The sequence below is a fragment of the Branchiostoma belcheri genome, unplaced genomic scaffold, assembly GCF_001625305.1.
Source record: "Branchiostoma belcheri isolate BF01 breed outbred unplaced genomic scaffold, Haploidv18h27 scaffold131, whole genome shotgun sequence".
Lineage (NCBI taxonomy): Eukaryota > Metazoa > Chordata > Leptocardii > Amphioxiformes > Branchiostomatidae > Branchiostoma > Branchiostoma belcheri.
Window position 1 is genome coordinate 790,783 of NW_017802725.1, and position 11,293 is coordinate 802,075.

Genomic DNA, 11,293 nt, shown 5'->3' on the forward strand with positions numbered 1-11,293 from the left:
AAGTCTGAAGGTGTAAAACAGGACAAAACAAAACATTTTATTGTCATTTCCTTACAGACCGTTTTAATCTTCATCCTGGTATTGCATCATTCATTACTACCACTCATGCCTTCAAATGTCAAGTTATCAACCAAGAATTGAGGTGTTCAAAAACTCGTATTTCCCTTATCGTAGAGTGGAACTCGTTGCCACCAAGCACAGTTGGGCAGGAAGAGAAGGTGAGTTTAAAGCTTTTAAGTTGAAAATGGGGTTAGAACAGTAACATTCTAGTCAATAAAGTCATGTCATGAGAGAACAATGGTCTCAGTACAGAAATAAACTCACCTTCTGCTGACATGTTGGAAACACATTTCCCAATTGGGTCTCTCACCACTCAGTTTTGTTATATCTAATTGCTGTGAAAAAAACACAGTTGACCTTACATTGATGGCAGGAAGAAAACATATTTAATTTAATGTTATTACCAAAAATCTGTACAGACATTAATGTTAAGTGTGATCAAACATACAAGGACACATAGTAATAGAAAGTAAAACTAGTATTATAATGCTGACTTTAAGTTACAAAACCAAAGTAATGCTTGACAATTTTGTGCTGAAGATATCAGCACAAAGTGCTGAAAGTCTGACTCAGTGTTTCAGTTTTCAGACATCCTAACATCAGCTGGTAAAATAACTTCGTAACTTACCTTTCCTCAAGACAAAGAACTATTTCCTTCACGTAACCTCGAATAATGGGGGCGTCTCTGGCTTCAGGAAGTGTATTTGAACAGTGACACTTGTTACAGCCTTTCTCATTGTTACGCAGTAGAAGGACGATCTGGAGACGCCATTTTCAGACCCTGGGAAATGCCTAATTAAAAAAGAATAGCCAGCCACTCCCCTACAAAGCTCCTTCAGTGTAACTCTGTCAATATTTGAACTTGTTACAGCCTTTCTCATTGGTCACTTTATTCATAAATAGTTGTTTGAGCTCTTATAACAGCATACTCGCTGTTAAACTCTGATGAATGATTTGTGGAGGAAGTAAATGGTTTAAACACTAGACAATCTTAGGAGTGCAGACTAGTGTTTACAGAATGACTCTTGTTGGTTATTCTGCCTTCAGTATTTTCAGGATACTACCTTTTTATGCTTGAAAAGTTAACTTGGCAACTTTTCATATTCACCAAATGTATCAAAGAATCAATCAATAGTCTTTTGTTTTGTAAAACAGTGATCTTTAAACAAATACTCTGCACCAATCGTAGGCCCTGTTACTGAATACCTGTGCAGGATCTGTGACACCTGTAGGAATGCACCTGTAAGCCGGTGTTGTGCCAAATCCTTGAGCTGCCACATACGTGAGAGGTCAGGTGTTTAAGGCTACGGTTAGGGTATGGGTAAGGGTAAGGGTAAGGGTAAGGGTTAGGGTTAGGGTTAGTGTTAGACTTACGATTGGGGTTTACATGTAGGTTAGGTTTCTTCTTCATGTCGGGAGTACATGTTAGGTTTAGTCTCCCAAATCACGACTTAACCCCTCCCACCCCTTGTCTCAGGTATATTGGAAACCCCCATGTAGTGTCGGAGTCATGTATTTGGCAGGATCATGTATTTGGCTTGACACCGGAACACTCCCCTCAAGGTCATGCAGGGTCAAAGTTCACAGGTGACTGGCTCTGCCAATACTGTGGTCTAACTGTGGTTGTGAAATTTGTGTTTAGACAGAGTTCTTTTGCCCCAATGGTTGTCAGATTGATGTTTAATCAGAGATCTTTTGCCTCAATGGTGTTAGACAAAAGGCCTACATGTGTTGTAAATTGGTTGTATGTGTACTGAATATTACAGGTGGTATTTTTAGGCCTAATGAATGATTTGTGGAGGAGGTAAATGGTTAAAACACTAGACAGTCCTTGTTTGAGACGTTTTGGGAGTGCATGCTCACTAGTGATTGTATACCTGGACAAGTTAAATGTGTGAAAAGTCGGTCATAGTGAGAAACGCTTGCTAAAATTTCATTTCAAAACCTTTATTTCATTCAACCTTTGGATAATAACAACCTGTACAACAAACAAGCCTCACACAAACTGTGCATGGACTGTACATGTGCAGGTGGACATCTGAAATATGTGAAGCTTGCTCAAGTTTTATCTGAACTTTAAAAAATCTGCATGAATACAGCTGGTATTTCGGGCCCTACTGAGTGATTTGTGAAGGATTTAATGGTTAAAACAGGCACAATGAGTACAAGTTTTAATACATGTGTTATAAATGGTGCATATTTCAGCTGTTAAGTCCTTTTTATTCAACATGAACATCCCACATTACTTACTAGTTCTTAAGATACTGATACTATATACTAACTACTACATGAAGTATGTATTAAGTTGATTGCACTAATTGATAGGAAATACATCAGACAAATAATGAACATACATTGTACATCCATTACAAACAGTTCAATGTGTCAATTCATTATGCTATACTATACAGCATAGACAAGTATGTATAAGTGATGATTATTATATAACCACAGACTGCAATGTACATTATGTCATGTATCATTTTTGCTCAATGCTACTAAAGCATGATATGAACTGTTACAATTGACTTTGGCCTCGTTCATGATTGAAATGTGTTCCGGTTTGGCCACGATCCGAATCGAACCGGAATATATTTTTGCGTCCGTGATTCAAAACTTGCACTCACACTGTAAACGGTTTCACACCTCGAATTGACTTGCATTTCATATGTATATCACAATTTCTTTGAATATTTCCTGGGAACCCGGCTCGTAAGGCGGAGACTTTACGCCTGTTCGGGCGAGTGGTCGCTCGTTCCCAACTCATGTCCTCCCCATGGCATAGGCTGTGCCCCGGACGCATCTGGCGCAAACCCCACGGTCCGCCGCCCCAAAGCCCCCGTTGGGCTACCACTCACCCTCACACCCAGGGTAGGTTCTAGTACACACCATCCAGTTTCCTCTGGATCTCCTGATTTCCCCAAGTCAATATCGGAAGTCCCGTTTCCTCAGTCGACCAGTAATTAGAACTCGATGTCAAGATTGTACGATTCAAGTAGAATTTTCCGCAGTACAAGCCACTGCGCCGCAAACTATGGCCGACTGCGGCCCCCACGTACCCGGGAGTACAGCGTCGAACCGGAACGATTCGCATCCGCGCGTTCATGATTACAATTCTATCCAATCATGAACGGGGCCTTTGTATTGGTAACTCATGTTGCATTGTGATTTTCCCCTATCCTGTGTCCAGACTGATACAGTATAATTGTCAACATCAGTCACCACCACATCTCCACCTGGTGACACAGTAACAGCCTGGGGAACCTTCATATCACTTCCAATGTAACACAGAAATCTGCCCTGACTGTCTAACATTTTCACACAACCATTTCCTCTGTCAGCCACAATGATGTTTCCCTTCCCATCAACACAAATGCCCCAAACATCATTCAGATGACTATTATCAGATCCCTCACTCCCAAACTTGAACTTGAAGTTCCCCCTCTCTGTCCAAGACATGGACACAGTGATTGTTGCTATCAGTGACCAGAATGTTCCCCTCCCCATCCACAGTCACATATCGTGGCCTCCAAGGCTTTGGTGACCTATGACCTGCCCCATATGTCTCAGAACCATCTTGGTTAAACACTCGAAGTCGACCATTCTGCCCATCATACTCTGTAACAATCACCTGTTCTGTTGCCATAGATACAGTTATACCACGGAGGTGTGACACATATGGAAGATGTATTGTGGCCAAACGGTTGCCTTTGCTGGAATACTGCACTACATGTTCATCACCCACCACCCACAGGTTGTCATTTCTATCTACAGCAACATCATGTGGTTGTAACTTTTCAACAAGTTCCCATGGAGTTGTTGTGAACTCACTGATATAAACACCATCCATTGTGAACACCTGGATTCTGCTGTTGATATGATCAGCAATGTAAACCACATTGTCTTGTGAAACAGCTACTCCCAAAGGACGGTTAAATTTCCCCCTACCTGATCCATATCCCCCAAACCTGACTTTCCTCACCCATATGCATGGTTGTCCCACCCTGATTGGTCTGAATTTTGTATCTTTCCTTTTAGGCTGTACGTATACCACGGACTGTTTGACTTGTCCTGTATTAAATGCTGTAGGCTTATCCATGGAATGTTTGTCTGACATGGTTTGTACTGGACCTTTTTGACGACTTCCACCCTCCACTGGTTGCTTGGCAGTCAGCAGCTTTGCTGTTCTAGACTTGACACTACTCTTGACACTTGCTTCTGTATCTTTCATTTTAGGCCAAACCACTGACTGTTTGACTTGTACAGGTGCTGTGGGCTTATCTGTTGATTGTTGGTCTGACACGTGTTGTACAGTAACTGGTCCAGGATCTTTTTGCTGACTTCCACCCTCCAATGGTTGCTTGGCAGTCAACAGCTCTTCTATTCTGGCTTCCAGGCTCTTGTTGGTCTCCTGAAGTTTCTGGATTTCCTCATTCATTTCTACCTTCTGTTCCAGGAGGATTTTCTCTGCTTTCTCATTTTTCTCTCTCAGCATCTTTACCTCCCTCATCATAGCATCTACTCCAATCCTACCTGTTTGCACCTGCCTCTGCATTGTCTCAATCTGAACTTTCACCTCTTGTTTGGATTTCTCTCTCGCTGTTCGTACGGCTGACTGTACTTGTCTGTACGGCATGGTGATGTCATCGGTCCTGTCACAGGGCTTGTCCTCTCGACCAATCACAGCCAGGTCCAGGCCTCTCAGACTGGAATGGTCCACATGTCTGCTGGGGGGTGGCAGGGCAAGCAGGTTGTAGGCAGAAGTGGTACGGTCCAGTCCTGTTTATTAGGAATGATGCAGTCAGTATTAATGTCAGATGTTTGAGACCATATTGAAATGTTACTGAATTAAGGGTTAATGACCCGCCCGAGGGGAATATGGTGTGATAAAGCCTTGTCAGTTGCTATAACCACCGAATAAAGCCACCAAGTGAGTGAGAAAGGGCGGGCCATTAATGCTATTATCATATAGCTTATACGATAGCCTATCCAAACTGACACAGTTAAGTGACACAATGTGCAATTTACCTGTTGCACAATGCTGAATAGAACATAGAACATCTGGAGTCACCTGAGGTAACTGGGGAAGGGTCGTTGTCTATTTGGGTCAAAGGAAGGGAACAGGTGTCACCCGAGGTCATTGGAACACAACTCAAGTTACTTTTAGTATTTTAGGATTTTTTTTAGAACAGAGCGGTGTTCTTTTTGGGTCACCTGAGGTCATATGCGGGTGATTATTAGATGTTTAATGTATGGATTGGGATGAATAAAGACCAGGTTTTGACTCTACTTCTGACATTACGGCGTCATAAGGAATATGGAATGGAGCCTTCTGATAGGTCAACGTCACCCGGCTATATGATAATACTGTATATTCAATTTGCCAGAAATTATGTTGGCATTTATTGAAATGAAAGTCATCTATCTGCTAAACAGCAAGCCATCAGTAATACTATAAGTTGTGGTTCTCACCTTGCCCCAGTCTGTCTCTTACTTGCACATAGTCTTCATGCTTCACGTGGAGCCTCACGATCAGCTGGGCGCCCTTGACCTTGTCCTGTAGGTCGTCTGAGATGAGGATGTGTGAGAGTTGTTGAGACAGGGTTCCCTCCCCCACCCTGTAGTGGTTGTGGTAGAACCTGTCCACATCAGTCTGGCGCAGGAACGTCAGGAGGAGGAGGATCGATCCCTTCACAGCTTCTTTCAACAAAAAAGCCTTGTGTGACAGGAAAAGCTTTACTGTTTTCTTGTAGCGCCTGCGGTCTCTGAGCACCTTTGTTGTGAAAAGTTTTTTCTCTAGTTTTAGAAGCCGTTTTGACAGCATAACATCAATGTCCCCTGCCTGCCCCCTTGCAGTTGGTGGCTGCACTGCAGCCAAGTTTAGATGCACGGGAAGGTCTGGAAGCAGACAGGATTGAACTTTTGATGAATCCATGATGCCATGACTACTGGTAGTACAAGTTACGATAAGCAATATTCTAAATCAATGAAACAATATAGGAAAGAGGTTTTGTACTTAACAAAGTCAAATTCTAACCTTCTGGCAAATCATCTTTAATACTTGTCTTCTTACACAACCATAGGGTTTCTCACCTGCTTACGTTTCGATGTCTATCAGACACCTTTCCTCAGAGCTTCTGACTGGAGTTCTGCAACTCGCCGCTATTTAACGCCAATGTAGGTGGCGCTTTTGCGGCGAGAATGCAATCCCAAACGTGGCTGAGCTTGTATCCCCCCTCGTCCCGGTTCATCACTGGGGTTGACTTCCTTATCCAGATTCTTCTGTTGTCCTCCCTATCTATGACCCTGGCTCCCTCCCAGTCTATCACACAATTGTTTCTGGCAACATGGTCTGTAACTGCTGATTTCTTCTCTTCTTTTTGTGCTTGTTGTTTCTGGGACCGTGTATATCTTATGGCTTCGCTGTTGTCTGCCTCTTTTCTGTGTTCTTCCAGTCTTTTACCAAAGGTCCTTCCAGTCTCTCCAATGTACACTTCATCGCAGCTTTTGCCAGGAATTTTGTAAACACAATCCGTTTTCACATGGTCCCCCAACTTGTCCTTGGGGTGGACAAGCAAGTTCCTCAGTGTTGTTTTAGATTTAACTGCTGTGGTTATCCGGTGTTTTCTGAAGACCCTTTCTAATGGTTCGGTTACACCTTTCACATATGGGATAACCACCATGGTCCTGGTTTTCTCCCCTTCCTTCTTGTTCTTCTCTGTCTGCTTTGGCCTCTTCTCTTTCTGTTCAACTTTCCGAAAGGTCCATTGTGGGTAACCACATCGGATGAGGGCTCTTCTGATGTGTTGTGTTTCTCTTTCCTTGTCCTCCTCTTCAGTCACCACAGAGTTACATCTGTCCATAAGGGTGCGGATGACTCCAAGTTTCTGGTGCAGTGGATGGTGGGACTGAAAATTTAGATACTGGTCTGTATGTGTGCTTTTGCGGAACTCCAGTCAGAAGCTCTGAGGAAGGTGTCTGATAGACATCGAAACGTAAGCAGGTGAGAAACCCTATGGTCGTGTAAGAAGAAAATTCTATACTCTAAGTATCTTCCAACCTGATGAAATTATTTACGCATCATTTAATACTGTACACACAGGACATGCTAAACACAATAAGTTAAGTTAGTGGAAAATCAGCTGCAGTAAACCTTTTATTCTACATGTAGCTATAGATCTTGTAACAGTAGCGATTAGTTGGAATGCAAGAGTCTTTTCGCCTCATTTTATAGCATTACCTGATTTTAAATCTCTATATAATTTAATCTTTATATATTAATGACTTACCAGTTTGCCTGATAGCCAGCCTGGCAGGTCTTGAATGTTGTGATGACTGGTCATAGTCTGGTCTGGTCCTCTCTGTGTTACCAGCTGCCGAAACACAACATACTATAGTAAACAGACATTAAGTCTAGTGGGTCATCAACATTACAATGCATTGAGTAATAATACAATAAACAACACATATCCACAGTGAGCTACATTGTTATACACTTACTTGGTACAAAAACAGGAATAAAACACCACCATGAATATTTCATGACCTACAGTATCAAATCTCACCTTAAAGTTTACAGTAGTAATTCAACTGACAGTATCTTATTCTTAACTCTCACCTGCACCTCCAAAAGCCTGTAGTAACTGCTGATGAGACTCCTCCCAATACCTGGACTTCAGTAGCTTCACTTTAAGGTCTGTCGCCCTCCTGAACTCTGCTTCAGACATCCTTAGGACCGTCTTAATCTGACTTGCCCAACGTCCAACATCTACAGAATCGTCACCCTCTATTTCCAGTACAGAGTGATGGAATTCTGGTATGACCTTTTTGACCAAAGTGGCCAGTCCTGATTGGTCAGATATGAGGACCGGCACACCGGCTGCCATGGCCTCCAGACCGACCAGTCCGAAGGGTTCTGCACGGGAGGGCATGAGAACCAGGTGGGCCTGCTGCATGTGTCGGCAGATGTCTTCCTGGGTGCAGCGTGGATAAAGTGTGGGGATCAGTTTTCCTGAGTTGATGCTGGCTTGGAGAATGGACATTGTGGCCTGAAACTCCTCCTCACTTATATCACAAATCCGCCAAAGGATCTTCTCCAGACTTGTTTCTGCCACCATTACCAAGGACTTGGCTGCAAGGTCATAACCTTTCACCCTCTCTACCTTGTTGACCCCACCGATGGACAGGACGACCCTCTCGTTGGTTTCCCTGTACTTTACTGTATTGTTCTGGAACAAGTCCGATGGTTTGGGCAGGAAGAGAAGGTGAGTTGGCTTCTTGTTTTCAGGGATTGCACAAAAGGAATTGGTGAAGTGGTCGAATATGTTATGTCCTACAGAGAACACAGTGTCTGCCTTCTCAGCATCTTGTCTGATGGAGTCTTCCATCTCTCCAATGCACATGGCCTTCTCCTCTTCCTTGTACTTCTCTGTGTCCTCTGGTATCGTCTCGATGACAAGACCGAGGTTGGCTTGGGGGAAACGCTGCTCCTGAATGGCTGCTGCTGCTTTGCTGGTGACCTCAGCCTGACCCACAATGTACCCAACATCCTTGGGGAGACTGGGATAGCGGGCAGGGTGGTCAAAGGTCAGCCAATCCAGACTGGGTTTCCTTGTGTCTCCCTGACTGTGGGTTGGGAGGATGAGCTCCACTGCATCAGCCTCAGCACACTTTCTGTCCTCCTCTGTATCCTCCAAAACGGTACTGTAAACTTTCCTCCCTGCTCCTGTTACGATCTGTGCCACCTGTCGGTTCGTAGTGTTTTTGCCGTACTGGCCATTGAGCAGCAAGACTGCACTGAAGTCTGAAGTGTAAAACAGGACAAAACAAAACATTTTATGTCATTTCCTACAGACCGTTTTAATCTTCATCCTGGTATTGCATCATTCATTACTAACACTCATGCCTTCAAATGTCAAGTTATCAACCAAGAATTGAGGTGTTCAAAAACTCGTATTTCCCTTATCGTAGAGTGGAACTCGTTGCCACCAAGCACAGTTGGGCAGGAAGAGAAGGTGAGTTTAAAGCTTTTAAGTTGAAAATGGGGTTAGAACAGTAACATTCTAGTCAATAAAGTCATGTCATGAGAGAACAATGGTCTCAGTACAGAAATAAACTCACCTTCTGCTGACATGTTGGAAACACATTTCCCAATTGGGTCTCTCACCACTCAGTTTTGTTATATCAAATTGCTGTGAAAAAAAACACAGTTGACCTTACATTGGTGGCAGGAAGAATGTTATTACCAAAAATCTGTACAGACATTAATGTTAAGTGTGATCAAACATACAAGGACACATAGTAATAGAAAGTAAAACTAGTATTATAATGCTGACTTTAAGTTACAAAACCAAAGTAATGCTTGACAATTTTGTGCTGAAGATATCAGCACAAAGTGCTGAAAGTCTGACTCAGTGTTTCAGTTTTCAGACACCCTAACATCAGCTGGTAAAATAACTTCGTAACTTACCTTTCCTCAAGACAAAGAACTATTTCCTTCACTTAACCTCGAATCATGGGGGCGTCTCTGGCTTCAGGAAGTGTATTTGAACAGTGACACTTGTTACAGCCTTTCTCATTGTTACGCAGTAGAAGGACGATCTGGAGACGCCATTTTCAGACCCTGAGAAATGCCTAATTAAAAAAGAATAGCCAGCCACTCCCCTACAAAGCTCCTTCAGTGTAACTCTGTCAATATTTGTACTTGTTACAGCCTTTCTCATTGGTCACTTTATTCATAAATAGTTGTTTGAGCTCAGAGTTGTAACAGCATACTCGCTGTTAAACTCTAATGAATGATTTGTGGAGGAGGTAAATAGTTTAAACACTTAGACAGTCTTAGGAGTGCAGTCTAGTGTTTATACTCCTATAGTTGTTTATAGAGTGACTCTTGTTGGTTATTCTGCCTGCAGTATTTTCAGGATACCCCTCTTTATGCTTGAAAAGTTAACTTGACAATTTGGCATATTCACCAAATGTATCAAAGATTCAATCCACAGTCTTTTGTTTTGTAAAACAATGATCTGTAAACAAATACTCTGCACCAATCATAGGCCCCCTTACTGAATACCTGTGTAGGATCTGTGACACCTGTTGGAATGCACCTGTCAGCCAGAACACTCCCCTTAAGGTCATGCAGGGTCAAAGTTCACAGGTGACTGGCTCTGTCAATGCTGTGGTCTAACTGTGGTTGTGAAATTTGTGTTTAGTCAGAGTTCTTTTGCCCCAATGGTGTTAGAAAAAAAGCCTACATGTGTTGTAAATTGGTTGTATCAGTACAGAATATTACAGGTGGTATTTTGAGCCATGGTTTAAACACTAGACAGTCTTGGGAGTGCAGTCTAGTGTTTTATACCTATAATGTTATAGCTATACTTTTAGTTATAGTATGTCTGTGAAAAATCATCACACAAGAAATGCTTGCTAAAATCTCATTTCAAAACCTTTATTTCATTTAGCCTTCAGATAATAACAACATGTACAACAACAAAACAAGAAGCCATAGGCGACAATCCTCCGTGAAGATTTATATATTGCAACAAAAACAATCCCAAGGGTCAACGCCAGACCTACTATGCAGACATTAGGCAACGGTTAATACAATGAGGGCGCGTCACAAGCATAAAACATAAAAAGACCTTAATCCATTACTGCTCCCAGGGCGTGTAAAGATACTGTGCTTCATGTTTGAAGACGTTCATTTTGATTACACACACACAATCATTGCATTCTCATAAAGATCGGACTATCATGGTCCTGTCACTATTAACGAAGACACCGTCTTACCGTGCCTGTTACTTATTAAGCGCGACTGGAACAGGCCAAATTCCAGCAACAGTTGCGGTAAGCACCGCGAGTGTTACTTCCGCCGGTCAGATACCCGGGATATCTGCTTAGAGAACCTCTGCTACCAGACAACTGCCTAAACCTACGGCCTATTCCACAGGATTGTAAAAGTAGGGATGTTTCGAAAATAAGCATTTACTCCAATATCAAAACAGCTACGGTAAAAATAAAAAGACGTGCATAATCCCGGACATAATGCCACACCACATGCGAAATTACACAGAAATGCGACGTACGGAAGAATGCGTTTTGGCTGCGAACATCTTCCAAAAAACTTGCCATCTCTTAAGCATGGGCAAAAACATCTGGAACCACTTATCAAAACCACCCCGTATCTGCATGAAGTTCCACCCCCCACTGCTATTTCAAACAAACGCGTTTTCTTGAC

General features: G+C 42.6%; 2 protein-coding genes across 2 annotated transcripts in view; one reads left to right on the forward strand and one right to left on the reverse strand.

The window, feature by feature from the left end:
* The window catches only part of LOC109464090 (aspartate--tRNA ligase, cytoplasmic-like), a 62,862-nt gene that overhangs the window by 38,883 nt on the left and 12,686 nt on the right, over positions 1-11,293 (forward strand). The gene's annotated exons all lie outside the window — the stretch shown is intronic.
* Positions 5,498-9,255, reverse strand: LOC109464089. Its single transcript, XM_019761018.1, has 4 exons — positions 9,181-9,255; positions 7,679-8,863; positions 7,350-7,433; positions 5,498-5,958 (listed from the first exon to the last, which is right to left on the reverse strand). The coding sequence occupies exons 1-4, from the start codon at positions 9,191-9,193 to the stop codon at positions 5,513-5,515; spliced, it is 1,728 nt and encodes a 575-aa protein (XP_019616577.1). The 5' UTR covers positions 9,194-9,255; the 3' UTR covers positions 5,498-5,512.